The sequence below is a fragment of the Brachyhypopomus gauderio genome, chromosome 2 (assembly GCF_052324685.1).
Source record: "Brachyhypopomus gauderio isolate BG-103 chromosome 2, BGAUD_0.2, whole genome shotgun sequence".
Classification (NCBI taxonomy): domain Eukaryota; kingdom Metazoa; phylum Chordata; class Actinopteri; order Gymnotiformes; family Hypopomidae; genus Brachyhypopomus; species Brachyhypopomus gauderio.
This window is the reverse complement of record NC_135212.1, coordinates 30,843,724-30,862,012: the sequence shown is the minus strand read 5'-3', so window position 1 is coordinate 30,862,012 and position 18,289 is coordinate 30,843,724. Positions and strand designations below refer to the sequence as shown.

Here is an 18,289-nt window from a genome sequence, read left to right as displayed (position 1 = left end):
AACACAAACACCTCAGCAGGACCTTTGATTTTATTGATTTATGCTGCTTTCTGCAACCATCTCCAGAGCAACCAACATGAATATTGTTTGGAGGAAAATAAAAGCAATAAATATGGGAGTATAAAAAAAGCTGCACGCTTGTAGTGGAGCGGGCAACGAGAGGGCGCTGTTGGCATGGCACTCAATGCTACAGATGTGCAAGGCTGGTGTAAGGGCTTCCTCCTGGTGCAATCTAGAGCTGATCAACAGACCTGGAACACACACACCCCAAAATATGTCTTGTGGGGCAACACAATATACGACTTCACAAAAAGCACGCTTGTGGTATAATGAAGCAATGAAACGGGACACCTACCTGTGTTAGTTTTGGATTTTACTGACAACGTCACCATACACAAGGTTGTAAAGCTGCTCTTTAGACACTGTTCCATCAAGCTGCACTGTAAGCACACAGTTCCCATTTAAAATGTATTTTGTTTTAACTTAATTTTTAAATGTACTTAGACACACAAACACTTACCGACATCAACTCTTAAGTCCTCCATCACTTTTGTGTGTTTGACGTACATGGGCCAGACATGACCATCAAACAGACCAGGGGGGTCTGGCACCGAGTAGTTCCTTGAGCTAACACACACACACACACACATTAGGAGAAGTGGAATTGTTAACTGTGCTTGATGTGAAGCAGTGCTACATCACTGCTACTCACCACCTCCTCTTTTTGCATTCTTCATACGGGATGGAAATAAAGTACCGTTGGTCAAAGACATCGATCAAGGGTCTGTGGAGAAACATTTTAGATTGTATGCATGTGATTACTAAGGAACTCCACTTGCATGTAACAAATGTAGTAATTATAATAGTAATAATACTATAGTTTAATTGTTAATAACAGGTTATTCTCAATAACTGTAAACAAAGAAGCCAGACTCAAGCGGACTGTAGTTCACAGCCAAAATGTACAGAAGGGTGCAACTCTCCCTCCAACGGGATCATGGCAGTAGTTTGTGCGCATGCATGTTACCTCACCCATAGGTGTAAAGCAGAAAGCCCTCCACAATAAGGATATGGGTGTCCTCATCTCTGGATCGTGGGAGGATCTCAGAGTCCAGGGTGTTGTTAACTCCATGAGACCTCTCAAATTTAACTGGGTTGTCCAGCCAGGCGTAGATGGTACTCATCATGGCTTCCATGTCCAAAGCTGTGATGACTACAGGAAGCGCGCGCGCACACACACACACACACACACACACACACACACACACACACACACACACACACACACACACACACACACACACACACACACACACACACACACACACACACACACACACAAAAAACAAACAATGAGATGGAGAAGGTGGGTTTGCATCATTAGGTGTCTTATTTATAAAACAAAAAACATGCCACTGCATTCGTTAAATAAGGCACCTTGTCTGCGCACACACACACACACACACACACACACACACAAACACAAACCCAACCCAGCCAGAAGACCCCGGCTTACCATCATACTGCTTAAAGCCATCTTCACCAACTTCAATCTCATCCTGGGGCTGAAACATACATGGATGAGATGGACTCTCATACATTCAGCACGGCAGAGGCCAACTGAACGGCTCCCGCAGCCCAGCCCAAAGCAGCTATTGCCCCCCACACACCCCTCACCACCTGCCACTGGCCTGCCTCTACCCCCGGGCCTATAATTGCTATCCGTTAGCCCTCTGACTCAGCAACGGTCTATTAAAAAGACAAGAGCTGGAGATCAGTAGCTATACGGGAAACTAGGCTGTCTAAAGCACCAACTCTCGTTCCTAGGCTCAAATACTGGAACTCCCGGATATACAGCACGTGCTCACCTTAAAGAAGTCATCCTGATGCACCACGCAGCAGTTGCGAAGGTTCTTGTAGAGTTTCTCGGTTAGGGTAGTTTTACCCCCGTTAGTAACCCTGAGATAATACAATAGCGGAAACGACTTATTAGCAAACAGGATTACAGAAGAAAATTTAAAACGGAAGCGGATGATTACGATCTGGAAATATTATATCTACGTTTGGTCGTCGAATATATTAGGGATGAAAGGCATCTATTTTACTACTACTATACTGGTGTACCTCACTAAATCAATGAACGTAAACGTTTATAATTATACAAAATGTAGGCTACGTTTCAGAGAAGTCCAACAACTAATATTGTGTTACAAAATTAAGTAAAAGAACTTAAGGAGAAACAGAATGGTATACTGTTTTTTTCTCCGAATCCCACGTGCACGCCGGAATCTGGGTAGCCATTACAGTTCATACTCACCCGCCAATGCCGATTATGTACTTCATCTTAGAAAGCTGGAGCGCCGAAACTGGTTGAAGGTAATAAACCCGAAGACTTTTTGCAAAACGGATCAATGATCGGAAGAAAGCTTGAAAAGAGAGGGCTTAAGGAAACGTCAACTACTCGAGTCTTCCATGTTGAGCGGGTGTAAGCTGGCCGATGTCACTTCTTCGCGATCTTCCACCGAGAGAAACCCGTGTGCTTGCTCGCGCTTTCCACTACCCTTTCGGCCCGTCTGATTGGGTATATAAAGAGTAGACGCCAACGCCACAAGCCAATCGGGACAGCTCCAGATCAGCGGTCCTCCAACAGGCTCCTCCCCAGACCCTCGGTAACGAGGGTTAGATCAAGGATAACCTGGTGTGCGTTTTCCACAGTTCATAGACTAACACTAGAATGTACAGTGTTCTGAATATACTACATTCATCATTTCTGATGAATAGACTTAATGATGATGTATACACAAAGATTTCCTTTATGTAAACGACAAAATGTATTTTTCTTTCATGAAAAGAAAAGGATGAAATAAATAATAAGTCGAATTGGTCTATGTGGTTTTTACCGTAACCAAATATTTTTATCAGTTTCCTGAATTGATGAAGCATTTCCCACCATCCATTAAGATAATTGCATGCGCTGTAACACGAATAATAAATATTAGGCTACCTTTTAAATGTCTAAAGAGCACAAACACCAGATTTTGCACACATCCAAATAACAGCGCACTCACAAACAACTCCAGTCTGGATTACAGACTGTAGGACCCTATGAAGCTGAGATACATGGATGCGTTTCCTCCTCTGTATCCGGGATCAAGCAATGCACTAAGTTTCTGAGTAAAACACGCACCTGTGTCAGTATCCACTTTACATACGGAGGGTTTCAAAAGGCCGTAGACTGCAGGTGTTCAGTGATTTGTTTAGCTCTGTGGCTGTTTAGTTTGCAGTGCATTCATCTAGAATAACTCAAAGTACATCCTGCTATTCCAAACGAGTTAACATATTAACGCCATATTATTTGAGAAGGGTAAAAAGTTTGGCGTGATAGTGATATCAGGCACAGTGCCCGTCTGCACCACGTCCCTATAACAGGCACGATATGTGCGCAGATCCTGTAACACATACAACTCTAGTTGACTATGACCTTGAGTGCGTAAAACACTAACGGCCTCTAACATAAGCTTGACGTCCATATCTGATTTATGCTATAGTCTATTTTAAAACACTACTGCCCAGCTCAAAACCTAAAATGAACACCAGTTATATGTGTGTTATGTTATAGTCTACACCTATTGTTCCCCGCAGGATCATTCAGACCAGGACCCCTTGCACCTCGAGCACACGGTGTAGTTTCACTGTATCGTCTTCATTTATATTTTTACAGAGGTGTAAATTCCAGGTTCAGAAAGTAAAAGTCCTCACCAAGATTTTGCTCAGGCTTCCTGGATTGTGTTGACTCCAATACTTTTACCTGGGTTGTACTAATTAGAAAATCTAGCAAACTTGAGCAAAATCCTGGTGAGGACTTTTACTTTCTGAGCCTGTATTTTTATGTTTATGAATAGGCAACTCAAGAACACGTAGATGTAACGCACAGAGATCACGGATTCACACGCTATGTTAAAGTTATCTGAAGTGTCATCGTTCCTGGGATGTCACAGCATGTACACATTCCGCGCAGGTTTGGGGGTTGTTGGGCTACATACGATCTATATAATCACGAAGGTCATTGTGAATTACAGAAAACACAAGGTTTTAAACTTAATCAAGTTTACATAGGCCTATATTTAACAATGTGAGCAGGAGCCCCAAGGCTGTAGCGACTAGCGTTCACGAATTCAGACGTGTGATTGGTGCCTTCTGGTGGTGGAGCTTCGATGGTTTCACTTCAACCTACTGAACTGAGTCTGAAAATATGATTGCATACTTGTTCAAAACAACCAGTCATGCAGTTTATCTATTTCTTTGTTACACGATGCTAATAAACGACACTTTGTATTTCTAAATGTACGACGCGTAGAAACAAATAAAAATTCATGATGGGAAAAGAAAGTGGAGAACTTCAGATCCCAGGTATCTTCATAGAGACGGAGGAGGAGGGATCACCCGAGGTTCTGGCTGCGGCGCAGATCCGGTGATCTACATGTCATAGCTATACACAACATCCGGCACCGAGTATTTGAAGATCCGTCAGTTTAAGCAAAAGGCAAGAAATCTGAACGCACCCGGAGCCTTCAGCACTTTTCTGACAGCAACTTCAAGGAAGTGTCCGAGGTATGCTTTTTTTCCACCCTGTATTTGTTGTTTGTAATCATTTGTTTAAAATAAATCATTTTAAGGTTTTCATACATGTATCAGTATCACTAAACCATTTTGTCGTGATTTATGGAACATTTCCCGATATAAAGTAAAAGTTGATCAATTAATTCGTTCAATTCTAAGTGGCGTGCAGCTAGCTAACCCTCCCACAGCTAGCAGGACTCCGCTATGGGGCTAGCTACGTGGAGAGTTACACGGTATCTTAAAAGAAACACTTTATTTGTTTCATTTGCTTAAAGTATGCGCGGGTATATGCTAATAGTTAACTCTTTCGTTTCAGATATGTGTTTTATTCATATGATAAACTCTTAAAAGACGTTTTACCGTACAGTTAGCGTAATTTAGCATACGTACAAGTGTTGTTCATTTTACATAGCTAGTGTTTTATGTTTCTTATATATTTTTCATTTTCATGTTCATACAAATGTTATTTTATGGTTCTCTGAATTCTACCCATATGATACATAATAAAGGTTCTTAGGATACCACCCATGTTGTCCATGTGGTGTAGTAATTATTGTATCTAGTGATTCTAGGTGGCTAATATTTTGGGGACATTTGAATAAATGGCAAAAAGTGCAATTAGCTGCTGGTAGTGTGTGTATTAACTTTATAAGAGGGAAAGTTTTGATGCTCTATGCCTCAATCAGAATTACTGTTTAAGAGACCCAGGAGTTAGAGCACTTCTAAGGCTTAATTGTAAGACTTAAAATTGATTTAAAATTGATTGTAACTAAATAATTGTTGCAAAGTGAGTTCTTGTATTTATCGGTGTAAACTTTCAAACAAAAGACATGTTTCAGGTGAATAAGTGAATAAACAGCTTTGGTTATTTGTCAGTAGAGATTGTGTTCATGTTTTTAGACCACAAGAGGAAGCTGTCACTCAGACCTCAGTCTGAGGTGCAGAGGACCCTCCCATACCTTAATGGCACTTTAGAACTTTGAATAATTTGAATGTGATATGATTTTTAGAGCAAAACCACTGTCATAGTTGTGTTTGAAGTCTTTAGTGCTATATGATCTGATCTTAGAAAAGGCTGCATCCCCTTCTAGCTGTCTGTGTGTGACAGTGCTGGTGACTGTGTGGGGAACGCCCATCTTCATGCCTTCTCTGTAATCGACTTCCTGCAGATGCTTGTGGCCTAGCTGTGGAGCACTCAACAGGAAGAAGACAAAGAGAGGCCGTTGTAAGACTCTGAGGAAGAGAAAAAGAGCCTCTAGGAGGAAGTAGTAGTTGTTTTAGCCAGTTAAACTCGACATGACTGAGTTCTGGGTTTGCTTCAGCTGTTGTGTTGCCGAACAGCCCCAGCCGGTGAGTTTGATTCACACAGTGCCCGTAACTGCCTGCTGCTTCCAGTGTGACTTTTAGTATTGTGTAGTGATGCGTCGAGTTATCACTCAGACGCGTTCCCTCACGATGTGTCTGGCCTTGTCACATTTTACATTTACGCTTATGGCATTTATCAAGCATGCTGGAATGACTTACAGAAGTGCTTTAATTGTCTTCTCAGAAATGTATCATCAGCTAACACAGCAGGGTGGGGGGACCAAAAATACCCTCAGACTGAGAAACACCCAGAAACAAGAGCCAGTGCAAGCACTTAAGTTATTTATTTATGGTTTATGTTGTAGAAGAGGAGACGAAGGATAGATCGGTCAATGATTGGAGAACCCACCAACTTTGTTCATATGACACACGTAGGCTCGGGAGACATGGGAATGGGTCTTTCAGCGGTAAGTGTGTCTACACTGTGTTGACTTGTACTGCATCATTTGTCACAGCCTTTACAGTGACACTCTTACTTCCAAGTGCCCTGCACCGACACATGCAGCAGTGGCTACTATGGGTTTTGAAAATGGGACCAGGAGTTACTGACCTGGGCACATAAGACTTGTGACTGTGCTTAGCAGCCAGGCAAACATGAATTGAGATTTTATGTTGCAGATAAGTTACATAACGATGAATGAGTATGGCCAGATAAAACGTTTAATGTTGAATGATTTGCGGCACTGGGTCTTGTGTATAATCCTGCTTTACTGTTCTAAAGGTGAACTCAGTTCAAGCACAGATGAAATCAAAAGGTGGTTATGGAAACGGTGCACCTGAGAACGTCCAATGACCAGGTGAGGCAGCCAGAAGTCTGTTCGTACAGTCACTACACTTATTTAAGCTTGCCTCATTATTGGATAGACAGTATTGCTTAACTTGCAGAACTCAAGCACCGGGCTCTAGCGTGGCTGCTAACCTTTTTCCTTCCACTTGATAAGAGTCGTAGATTGACTCCCCGGCTTACACCAAACTGCAGTACTGTAGTCGCCTAGCAGTGTGATCATCTAGCATAGTAATCATAATGGCTATGAATAGGCAATTTTAATGTAGAGTGATCCAACAGTACAGCTTTGTGCTTCTTGGTTTTTTTTAAGCATGTGACCAAAAGACTGTGTTTCTGCAGTGTGAATATTAGCTTGTGTGACCTGCTGAACAGAACAGTGATGCAGAGGGACGCTGGACTCAAGCACACCACACTGGATCACCTAAGAGTCTAACCACTGGTTGTGTATATTGTTGTAACGGATGCACTGTTATATGCTTACAGCCTTCTAGCCCTCTTATTGTAAAAATGGCTAAGAACATGAAATGCTAACATTTGATCTTAATGCCTGTTAATGCTTTTCTGAGGAATGAATTACAATTTGGTTTCCATTATTCTAATGGATGCTTATTTATACCAGTGCAAATATGGTGGCTGGGCCACTGGAGATTTTGAGGCATAGTCTCTAGATTACAAACAAACTTTTAATGATGGAGGGAGGGAGGGGGGGAGGGAGGGGGGGAGGGAGGGTGGGTGTGCGGCAAAGAGACCCTTTGAAATGTGGTAATATTTGTAATTATGTGCATTTTTCTTATTTTATACCTTTCACATTTATTCCCTGGGTTGTGGAATATTTCTTATTTAGGCTTTTAAATGCACTCTTTTCCAATAAACTTGATATGTGCCGACCTCACTGTAATATTTCATGTGACACTCTTATTCAGTCTGTGAACTGCAGAGTATTTTTGTACAGTCACTGTTCATTTTGCATTCTAATGTTTAAATAAAAATGGCAAAAGCACACCATAGCTGCTGTTCTGCTGATTTATTCTTTTGTATTATTGTTTCCTCGTTTTGCTTGGTACTAAAACTTTGCAGTATTTCCTGGTTCCTCTTCTGTTTGCTCTCAGATGTAAGTCTTATGATCAGAAGAATTATATCCCTTTTTTGGTTTTCTTGGATGCACTTACTAATGAATGAGTCAGACAAATTCTACCCATCCCTGTCCCAAGAAATTTAGAGCTCACTTGAGGATTGACAACATGTTTAAAATGGATAAAACAGAGGGCTCCAACGAGGCTGCAGGACATAATTTTCAGGATGCTGCTTTAGATGCCAAAGATAAGCAGATTATTAATGACTTCTGATATTTGATGACATTAAGTTAACACATGCTTTTTGCACCTTAGACGAGACTTATTTGAGAAGATGATCAAACCTTACTTGTGAGACTAGTAATTTCACATAAATATCGGCTCTTTGATGTGAAAGCTGTTGATTCGTCCCACACAAGTCGGGATTGTCAACTTTAATGAGGTCAAACCAAAGACCGTATATATATACGGTGTCTGGGTCAAACGCACTGATTAAAAAAATGTTTTATTTTTTGTACGTTTGTTTTTAAATCACGTACCATTACATACAACTAAAAGTGCGATCTCCATGCAGCTCTTAGCTAGTTTCAGCCATTACACATTGAACACTGATTTATGTTGAGGTGGAGCTCATGTGATGGAGTCGCGGTGTCTCTGAAAAGCGGAAGAGGAAGTGATGAGTTGTACTCAATAGTCACTGAAAACATGCGAACAGGCAAAACAAAATAGAAACTACAAGCCCAGTTTGGAATTTAGCTGGTGTTAACGCCCGATAAGTGATTTTCGCGTTTTCGACCTGCACGTTAGAGACCCTGATCCCGATGTTGCGGACATGGCAGCGACACTGTGGGTAATCGTGTCGGTGGTTCTCCTGTCCTGCCAGGTGAGATTTAAACACGTCCGTTGGGCGAGTTAGGAGCGCGAGAGGCTACGGAAGTTAGCTGCCCGTTAAACCCTGATCATGGGTTAGTTACCCGCTAAACCAAGCCCAACTTTCTTTAAAACGTGACATTAAGTTGGCTAGTAGTATGACATTTCTAAATCACGAAATGTATTTAACGAATCGTGTTGTCCAAATTGTGATTATAAGAGACGCAAGTAAACACCAGCCCAGCTAATCTAGCCACTAGTTTCCATGCAATATCTTGTCAGTACACTAGATTTATTTATTTGACGAAGCTAAGCCTGTCTTTGTTATATCTAAGATAGATATATAGCTAATGTTTGGTACTTGCACGCAGAGAACTTGGCTAAGCCAAACGCTGATACTGTCCAGTAGGCGAAGAGGTCAAACTCTTCGGTTTTTTGCTATCGGACGGTCGCCTCGGGTAGCTCTCCAGGTTAATGAAACGATGAATCACCTCATCTGCTCTGTTAGCTAGCCGATGTAGAAATATTGTTTTGAATAAAGTTATTTTTTTGAATAAAGTTCATACTTTGTATTTGTATTTTTCCTTTGCTTCAGAGCTTATGCCAGGAGGCAGTCCTGTACGTGTCTAACGGATCTCTTTATAAGGAATACTGTCTCGTATACAACTCATCCTTGTCCAACATCTCTGACTCGCTAAGTGATGCAGTAAGTAAACTGAATCGTGCGACATCTTACTCTGAGAGATACCGTGGCACATTCATAGAACCAGAGATTTACTACTGATCTTGTAATTTGTGGGTACATTTAAAGAATTTGTATATCTAGCATCCCATAATACAGCATTCTAGATTTCTTAAACCTTGCATTGATTTCTTAATGACTGGATAAGATGTCAAGATTCAGCAATTCAGCCTTTGAAAGTGTGTGCGTGTCTGTCTGTCTGTGCTCACAGGTGCCGTATAAGCTGGTGAACCTGACGTTCACTGTGCTGTGTCATCCAGAAGGTCTGAAGAAGGATTCTCTGCAGGGCATGGCTGTGGTCGTGATGCGGGGGACTTGTGCCTTCAGCCAGAAAGCGCTGGTGGCTCAGTACCTGGGAGCTGCAGTCCTCCTGATAGCCAGCACTGAACCCATGGTAGGAGTCTAGATCACAGGTCTGGGGCTGGTTTGGTGCAGGGTTATGGGACATGTGTGTGTGTGTGTGTGTGTGTGTGTGTGTGTGTGTGTGTAAGTATTGGTCCAGTAGTATGACTGAAGTTTTGCTATAGCACTTGTATCAATAATTGCCTGACATCATTTTAGGGGATCCCAGTAGTCAATGTCACAGGGAGTGAAAAGGTGATAATTCCATTGGCCCTCATGAGGTACCAGGACTTTCTGGACGCTCAAAAGGTAAAAATCTTAGAAACAATTGAACCTTTGTGGCTATCTATTCTGCATGTCTTTTAGTTCTGAATGTTGATAAAGAGTAAAAATAAATGACAAAAAAGTGAGAAAATAGTGAACACAGTCTTATTTAACAAAGGGCTCTTGGGCTCATTAGAGAGTCACTGGTGTCCTAAGCTCCTACCCTCATGTCAGGTATTTGCAGATGAGATGGAGGTGCAGCTGTATGCTCCACTTGTACCTGCCTTGGACTACAGCATTCTCCTCATGCTAGCCCTCGCTATCTTCACTGTGACTATGGGTGGCTTCTGGAGTGGAGCTGCAGAAAGGTTGGTTACACTAACCATGGAACAGTAGGAACATGTGTACAATATATCTGTTAACAAAATATCACATATTTGATATTGTTTAACTCGTACACATTCAAATTATTCTTTATAATTATAAGCTTTACCAGGGGTGGCAAAAAATGTGGAAGGCTACATTATTTAACCCTGTGTGACCCCTGAAAGGATGCAGTAGGAAGAGAGGGGAACACAGGGAGACTAGACACATTTACCCTGCCACTTTGACTTTAAGACGATCATACAAAGTTATCAAACTTTTAAAAGTTATGACTATTTTGGGTTCTCAACTGCAGCACATCATTTTACACCAGTAACTCCCTAAGCCTTACATCACACATGGTTCAACCTTCCCAGCCATAACCCGCTGCACACAGGATGAGAACCCACGCAGTATTCTACAGTGCAGGAGCAGGCACACTTACACATAAAGTGGGAAAAATGACATGGTTGGTGTGTGTGTGTTCAGAGCGAAGCAGAGTGGAGCAGTGCCGTCAGAAGGGGAGGACAGGGCTGACAGCGGGGACCTCTCCCTCTACTCTCCGCTGAAGGTGCTGCTGTTCGTAGTGCTCATGTGTGGAATGCTTGTGCTCATGTACTTCTTCTACAAGTGGCTTGGTGAGTGCTCCACACCTTCTGACTGGTTTAGCTTAGTTTAGTGTTGTAGGAAATATATTGGGAGGTTTAATTTTTATTGGTTGTTGTGTCCTGCAGTGTATGTGGTTATTGTGATATTCTGCCTGGCCTCAGCCACAGCCCTGTACAGCTGCCTTGATGCCATTATGAATGCAGTGGGCTGCAGCAAGCTCAAGTACACACAAACACACACAATCACACTGTTGCAATGTCAGGCGTGCACACTGACATTCACACACAACACACACAGCCACAATTATACAGTCTTTTGCATACTGTGTTTTTCACATTCATTTGCTTAGATTAAAGAAAGTCCTCATAAGTATAGTAATGCATGGTGTACCTTTATTGTCTCCTCTCTCAGCATCTCCTGTGGGGAGAGGAGCTGTTCAATGAGGTCTCTTCTACTCACTTGTGTCTGCATCACTCTGGCTGTGGTGTGGGGAGTGTACCGGAATGAGGACAGGTACCATCTGGAGACACACACACACAGGACCTTTTTGAGTTTCTGTGACATTTGGGTGTGTGGTCAGGATGTGGTCTGGTCTGGAAGCTTCAACTCTCTGGAAATGATTATAGCTGTAATGCTCTACCCAGAGTAGGTGTGTGTATGTGTGTGTGTGTACGTGGGAGAGACTGGCATGATGTCTCACAGAGTTTGTGTGTGTGTGTGTGTGTGTGTGTGACACTGTATGTGTAAGCATGCATGTATGTATGTTTGTGTGTGTGTGTAAGACAGGGAGAGAAATACATTACGTATGTGTGAGACGTGTGTGTGTGTGTGTGTGTGTGTGTGTGTGTGTGTAAGACATTGTGAATTGATTGTGAGGGAGACATTACACACAATGTTGTGCTATGTGCGCAGGTGGATCTGGATTCTGCAGGACCTGCTAGGTGTGGCCTTCTGCCTGAACTTCATGAAAACCATCACACTTTCAAACTTTAAGGTACTTACTGCTCACCACACTTTCAAACTTTATTTGCTTTAGGCAGCAAATATGATACCCTGCAGTTGGCAGTGACTTTGTAACTAATTATGCATTAACTGTGTGTTTCTTTAGATCTGTGTCATCCTGCTTTCTCTCCTGCTAGTCTACGATGTCTTCTTCGTCTTCATCACACCTTTTTTTACACCTGTGAGTCACTCTGTTTTATTAAAGGGAAAAGGTATTTTGTATTTAACCTGTAGGGCATAAATGCATAAATGTCTTCTCTAAATGGTTGTGTGTGTGTGTGTGTGTGTGTGTGTGTGTGTGTGTGTGTGTGTGTGTGTGTGTGTGTGTGTGTGTGTGTGTGTGTGTGTGTGTGTGTGAGATCATTTGCAGAATGGGGAGAGCATAATGGTACAAGTTGCTCTTGGCCCTGGAGCAGGAGGAAAGGTAAATAAAGTGACTGTGTGTGTGTGTCTGAGGGTGTGTGGCATATGCAGTAGTTTGGGCTGTGTGTAGATGTATAATCTGTACATATGTGTCAGCCAGTGCTCATTTGACATACTTCCTGTTGTAGGCTGATGGGGATGTGATTATTCCAGCAGACTCCTCAACCTCCTATGAGAAAGTAAGACTCGTTCAGTTCGGGTGGCAGGAGCTACTTGAATCACTACTTGATACTTACACATACAAACACACACATACATAATTCACTACCTCACACCCAATGTCACTACACACAAACTCTTCCACATGTGACACAAAGAATCACTGCACTGTGATTTCTCAGAATTGTTTCTACACTGAAGGTTCAAAAATGGTAATGAATGCAGTTGTTGGAGTGAACCTTCCCATTCAACATTTATTTTATCAGTGTAATATTTTCAAGAATGCAATGCAAGTTTTATTTAGTTCACTTTGATCACTTTGAGTTTAAGGAGCTTTTTCTTACTATGGTTTGTCTTAATGATTGTGATGTCAGCATGCTTTACTATAGAAAGAGAAAGCAAATATGACTCAGCTTGAGAGGATTGGAGATACAGTTCTAACCCTAAACACTAACCTGAAACTGCTACTTCTTCCACATCTTGCCTTTACTTGTCCACAACTTGTCTCTAGTTCTGTCAGAACCATAATTGTAGCTGTTTACCTGATCTCCTAAGCAATATCCTTACGTTTAAAAATAAAGTCCAGAGTTTGTTAGAAAATATTAACAAGAATTCTAACAAATGCATAAAAACATTCTCCACTTTTTAACTAGAAACTTTAGAAACACAAAACACATGTTATTCCACTAGTCATGGTCGGGGCAGTCATGGTCTGGTGGTTAGGGAAACAGTCTTGTGACTGAAGGGTTGTGGGTTCGATTCCCAGACCTGAGACCATAACCCCAACTGCTCCCCGGGTGCCGGGCTAGGGCTGCCCACCGCTCTGGGCACGTGTGCACCACAGCCCCCTAGTAATCACTTGTGTGTGTGTATGTATGTGTGTGTGTGTGCGTTCTAACTGCACAGATGGGTAAAAAGCAGAGGACAAATTTCGATTGCGGTGAAATCACAATTGACAAATATGGCAAATTTTACATTTACATTTTACTACATATACACATCCATTACAAACACACACAGTGCAAACGGTGAGACACACTCGTGTGCATATTTATATAAACAGACACATAGGCCCTCCCTGGTAAGGAATTTGTAGCCACTTCACTACATTATTTTCATATTTGATGACGCACTTAATTCTCTTTCCTGTAGGACTTGTTTCTGCCCTAGAACACCTGATTCTCTCTGGAGTGTTTCACTAAAGTGGAGTAGAGCTGGGTAAATGCCCAGCTGAACAACCTAACGTGTGTGTGTGTGTGTGTGTGTGTGTGTGTGTGTGTGTGTGTGTGTGTGTGTGTGTGTGTGTGTGTGTGTGTGTGTGCGCGCGCGCGCGCGTCTTCAGTTGCCCGTAGTGATGCGTATTCCACGGTTCTCAGCTTGGGCACAGAACCTGTGTGCAATGCAGTTCTCCATTCTTGGTTATGGTGACCTCATTATTCCAGGTGAGGTAGTTTCCAGGTGATTTCCAAAAAATGTTTTGTGTGTTTGTGAGCGAGATTGTGTTTTTATTCACTAGAACAACAATAATGACCCCTGACCTTTTTTTAGGCCTGTTGGTCGCATATTGCCACAGATTTGATGTTTGGATCAACAACCCCAAAAGAATATACTTCACCAGCTGCACAATTGGTACTGATACACACTACACTACCAGCACTGCTCAGTTCTGACACACACTACACTACCAGCACTGTTCAGTTCTGACACACACTATACTACCAGCACTGTTCAGTACAGATACACACTCTACACTACCAGCACTGTTCAGTACAGATACACACTATCGGCACTATTCTGTTGAGCTGCAATACATCACCAGCTCTGTTCTGATCTATAGTAGCACCAGCCTGGAGAGGCATGTGTGCAGGTGGTCAACCACCCCTCTCCCTTCTACTACTCCATCCAAGGCCCATGTCGAGGCAGCACTGGCTTGCAGATAAGCTAGCTCTAGCCATTCTTTGGTTTTATTAATCTCCTGTTTAATTTTGGAACAAGCATCATGAATGCTGCCTTTGTTTCATGTGGAAAACTTCTCAAATACTATTTCCTGCAAACAGGCCGTTATGGTTTGCTGTGGAGTGTGTTCATATGTCGGATGATTCTTGGATCTTCCCATTCAGCTGGTCAGGTGACCTGTGATGGGAATAAGTACCCGTCCATCAAAACTGCACAAATGTGGGAACACACTGAAATTGCCTGCATATAGACAAGTGCTTATGCGTAATTCCCTTATTCATATTATTTATGGTCCATATTTACCCTGATATTCATGTCAAACTCAGAAATTTCCCTAATTGATGTAGGTGATGTAATGCTGAGCCAAAGAAAGAAAAGCATGCAGGTTGTTCATCAACAATTATATGGTATATTATATAATATTGTAAATAGGAATGCAGGACGTTTTCCTGAACTGGGAGGCATGGGCACACTGCAGCTGAAAGAGCAGCTGCACTGCTACAGCAGGGGAGGTCACTGCAGACGAGCATGTGATCTTTGGTTCCCTTAAAAAATGTCAAAATGGACACAATGGACAATATTAAATAATAAGCAGTCTTCACACTTATGATTATAAATTGAATTGAATGGTCTCTGACAAGACACGAGTTTGGATAACTTTTTTATTGTTTTATGATCGGATTTGTCCAAACATAGTTTTCGTGAATAAGACCCATTGACCCCATTTAAAAAATGCAAGTATTAACTTTTAGGCCTATATAAATGGACACACATAAAATATCAGGTATACAGACAGTTATAGACAGACATTAAGTAGTTAATTAGATGTATTGTTTGTGTACTAATGTTTTTTAATCTTCACCTCAGACATTTTTGTTAAATGTTAAAACTGTTGCCACTTCTTCTTCCTTCAGAGAATGTTGTACACAAAGGCTTGTGGGCAATGTAGTTTATTATGTCTAGTCATAAATGGTGAAGTTGAAATATCTGTGCGTGCGTGTGTTTGTAGCATACAGTGTGGGGCTGGTGGTGACCTTTGCAGTGATGTTGCTGTCTAAGATGGGGCAGCCAGCTCTCTTGTACCTGGTCCCTTTCACACTGATCACCAGCGCCATGGTCGCCTGTCTACGGAAAGAGTTCAAGCAGTTCTGGGCTGGAACCACCTACCAGGTGAGGGATTCTGATTGGACCAGGAAAATGCCTGTTCAGTGGGCAGTAATTTAGATTGGTCAACTGAAATTTTGTTGCTTAATACACTGCTCCAGCTTGTTTAGTGAGCACCACTCAGGAAGAACAGCCAATCACTGTTAGTGGAATATTCTCTGTATCACTGAGGCGTCTTAAATGTGATGCTGCTTGAAGTTAATAAGCAGCCAAATCCGGCCCCCTGCTGGCAGGTGAGTGCACCACTAAGTTGACCCAGTTGTGTTGGAGCAGGAAGACTGTGAAACTTTGCAGTGGTGTGCCCTGCTGGTTTCAGCCCTGTGTGGAGTTCTGCAAACTACTAAATGCTAAGAAAGCTTCAGGCCTTTTTGGGTGGGGGGGTTAGCTTATCTGCAACAACTTTGAATTGCCCTACTACAGTTTACATTTGTCAATGTTACTGGCCTACCGTCAATTAAATTAGCAAGTCAGAATCACTTCTGGGAGTTTGGAGATGTACGTGGACCAGTGAGAGCTATTTACATTTTTAGCCACGTCCACTGTGTGAAAAGTATCCACTGCTGCTTGGATATGATCACAAGTGTGTAGTGAACCTGCGGTAGAGTGTTGATCACACATGTAGTGAGTCTGCAGTACATCGTTGGACATGATCACTTGTGTAGTGAACCCATAGAACAGAAGCCCTGTAGCCTATATCTGTAAAACTGTCCTGTCTGATTACTTGGTCTCCATCAGGTGTTGGACTCCTCCAGGGATCCCTTATTACCAGGTGGGCCTTTGAGCTTCACTAATACCTGCTCCCGTAACTGCTGTTTGGGTGTGTGTGTCTGTACTGTGTGTGGTAGTGTTGTGTTGTGTTGTGTTTTTGCTCCTGCTTCGCTCTCATCTTTAGAGCTGTTTTTCCTCACTGGATTGCATTTGTTGCAGTTTTCTAGCTGTGCAGGAGTTGACAGCTAGGGGGCATCAAAAGCAAGGGAAAAGCATGATGTGAATCTTCATTCTCATCTGCTATGGAATAGGACAGCATGCTTAACCTGCACGGGCAAAAGGGCATTTCAGTAGCTGGACAACTAACTTAAACCTGTTGATTGCTTCATTATGGCTGTTGTGTGATTTTCCAACTCTAACTCATCCATCTAACTCATCCAGTCTGACTATTGATGAGAAATATGAGATGTGTTAGACTTCTGTTGAGGTTCCTCTGTGGGAAGATTTTCCCAGGAGAGATATTGGGGCCAATGGCTGATGATGGCTTAGTGAAGCTTTTGGGAAACATAGCTGAATACAGCTTTCTCATAGAGGGGCTTGTTGACTGTTGATATGGCAATGGGGGGGTCAGTTTCAGAAATGAACTAACCAATGTGATTGGGCAGGAATGAGCAGAGTCTTTAAAATGATCTTAATAATGATTGTACAAAAGGAAGTGAATTTGGCTTGGACTTCCTCTACACATCTAACAGTATAATTATCTGATGTTTCTTTCAGGATCTGAAATTTCTTTGGGAATCAATAAAGTGTTATCTCTTATCAGATAACATGTAGCTTTTAGCTTGCCTTTTACACCTAGTATGGTGTGTGTGTGGGTGGGTGGGGGGTATAGACTTCTTTCTTTGATCTTTTCCATTTTAATTAAGAATTTAGCTGTATGAACTAGTAGTACTGGCACTAGTGGGAGTATTAATGGAGGCAGAATATCTGACTATAATAATCTCTTCCTCTTTTTCATTCTCAGATGGAGAGGCTGGATATCCCGGGGAAGTGATGAAGTGCTGACTCTCGGACTGACCTGCTTTTTATCTCCTGAACCCGAGAGAGAGTGAGAGACAACCGCCTTTGTTTCATGATGATTTAAAGACAAACTGAAGTTGAGGGAGCTGTGTAGTATGAGTGCTGACAAGAGGGTGTGTACATGTGAAACATGTTTGACTCACATCTCCCAGATGTACCTGATTAAAAAGCACTTTATCTGTTGTCTGACTCTCCCTATCTGATGAGATCTACTAGGCATTACTGCTTTACAGGTGGTTGTATCATGTATCCACTTTAGTTGTTTAACGGGAAAAATGATCACTATATTGGCCTTAAATTCTAGATGAACCCAAAGTATTTTTTCCTAGTCAGTTTTGTGCCATGGTTTTTTGACGGGCATTTGTTTCAGTTCTGTTCTTATATTGCCTTAAAGATGGAAAAATGTAAAATGTCTAATTAAACTTGTTGAAGGGAAACATCTGTTTATGTGTATGTGTGTGTTAATGACTGAAAATCAAAGACTAGAGACAAATCAAAGACCTCCCTGAGATCTTGGGTTGGGCAAAGCTTATAGCAGTGTTATTTCCCCCTGGAGAGAATTCCTGATGAAAGGGCAAACATCTATTGCCATGAATAAATGTGGCTGCTGTGGGTGGGTGTGTATACGCGTGCACACACACACACACACGCGCGTGATATGTGGCAGCGTTAACAAAGCCATGGACTGGTCCATGAAGCCCTGGCTGCCCAGGTTGTGTCTTTCAACTGGCCTGCCAGCAGCTTTTCTTCAGCAGCATGAGG

General features: G+C 42.1%; 3 protein-coding genes across 5 annotated transcripts; 2 read left to right on the top strand and 1 right to left on the bottom strand.

The window, feature by feature from the left end:
- Positions 1–12: 12 nt before the first annotated feature.
- On the bottom strand, positions 13–2,563 carry mibp2 (muscle-specific beta 1 integrin binding protein 2). 2 transcript variants are annotated; one of them, XM_076993964.1, is made up of 8 exons: positions 2,318–2,563; positions 1,869–1,959; positions 1,517–1,565; positions 1,033–1,213; positions 713–784; positions 521–627; positions 356–440; positions 13–251 (listed from the first exon to the last, which is right to left on the bottom strand). In XM_076993964.1, exons 1-7 carry the CDS (start codon positions 2,341–2,343, stop codon positions 361–363), a joined length of 606 nt encoding a protein of 201 aa, XP_076850079.1. In that variant the 5' UTR covers positions 2,344–2,563; the 3' UTR covers positions 13–251; positions 356–360. The 2 variants fall into 2 exon arrangements, with proteins under 2 accessions (XP_076850079.1, XP_076850080.1); XM_076993965.1 differs by lacking the exons at positions 1,517–1,565; positions 2,318–2,563.
- A 1,889-nt stretch (positions 2,564–4,452) lies between these two features.
- Positions 4,453–7,466, top strand: LOC143499004 (CDC42 small effector protein 2-like). Its single transcript, XM_076993947.1, has 5 exons — positions 4,453–4,611; positions 5,790–5,970; positions 6,291–6,392; positions 6,707–6,782; positions 7,112–7,466. Exons 2-4 carry the CDS (start codon positions 5,917–5,919, stop codon positions 6,776–6,778), a joined length of 228 nt encoding a protein of 75 aa, XP_076850062.1. The 5' UTR covers positions 4,453–4,611; positions 5,790–5,916; the 3' UTR covers positions 6,779–6,782; positions 7,112–7,466.
- Positions 7,467–8,498: 1,032 nt separating this feature from the next.
- On the top strand, positions 8,499–17,964 carry sppl2a (signal peptide peptidase like 2A). 2 transcript variants are annotated; one of them, XM_076993928.1, is made up of 17 exons: positions 8,500–8,728; positions 9,311–9,421; positions 9,669–9,851; positions 10,019–10,108; positions 10,298–10,431; positions 10,916–11,064; positions 11,161–11,257; positions 11,447–11,548; positions 11,948–12,029; positions 12,144–12,218; positions 12,408–12,461; positions 12,589–12,639; positions 13,962–14,061; positions 14,168–14,248; positions 15,585–15,745; positions 16,475–16,508; positions 17,472–17,964. In XM_076993928.1, the coding sequence occupies exons 1-17, from the start codon at positions 8,678–8,680 to the stop codon at positions 17,510–17,512; spliced, it is 1,596 nt and encodes a 531-aa protein (XP_076850043.1). In that variant the 5' UTR covers positions 8,500–8,677; the 3' UTR covers positions 17,513–17,964. The 2 variants fall into 2 exon arrangements, with proteins under 2 accessions (XP_076850049.1, XP_076850043.1); XM_076993934.1 differs by lacking the exon at positions 16,475–16,508 and having other exon boundaries at positions 8,499–8,728.
- Positions 17,965–18,289: the final 325 nt, after the last annotated feature.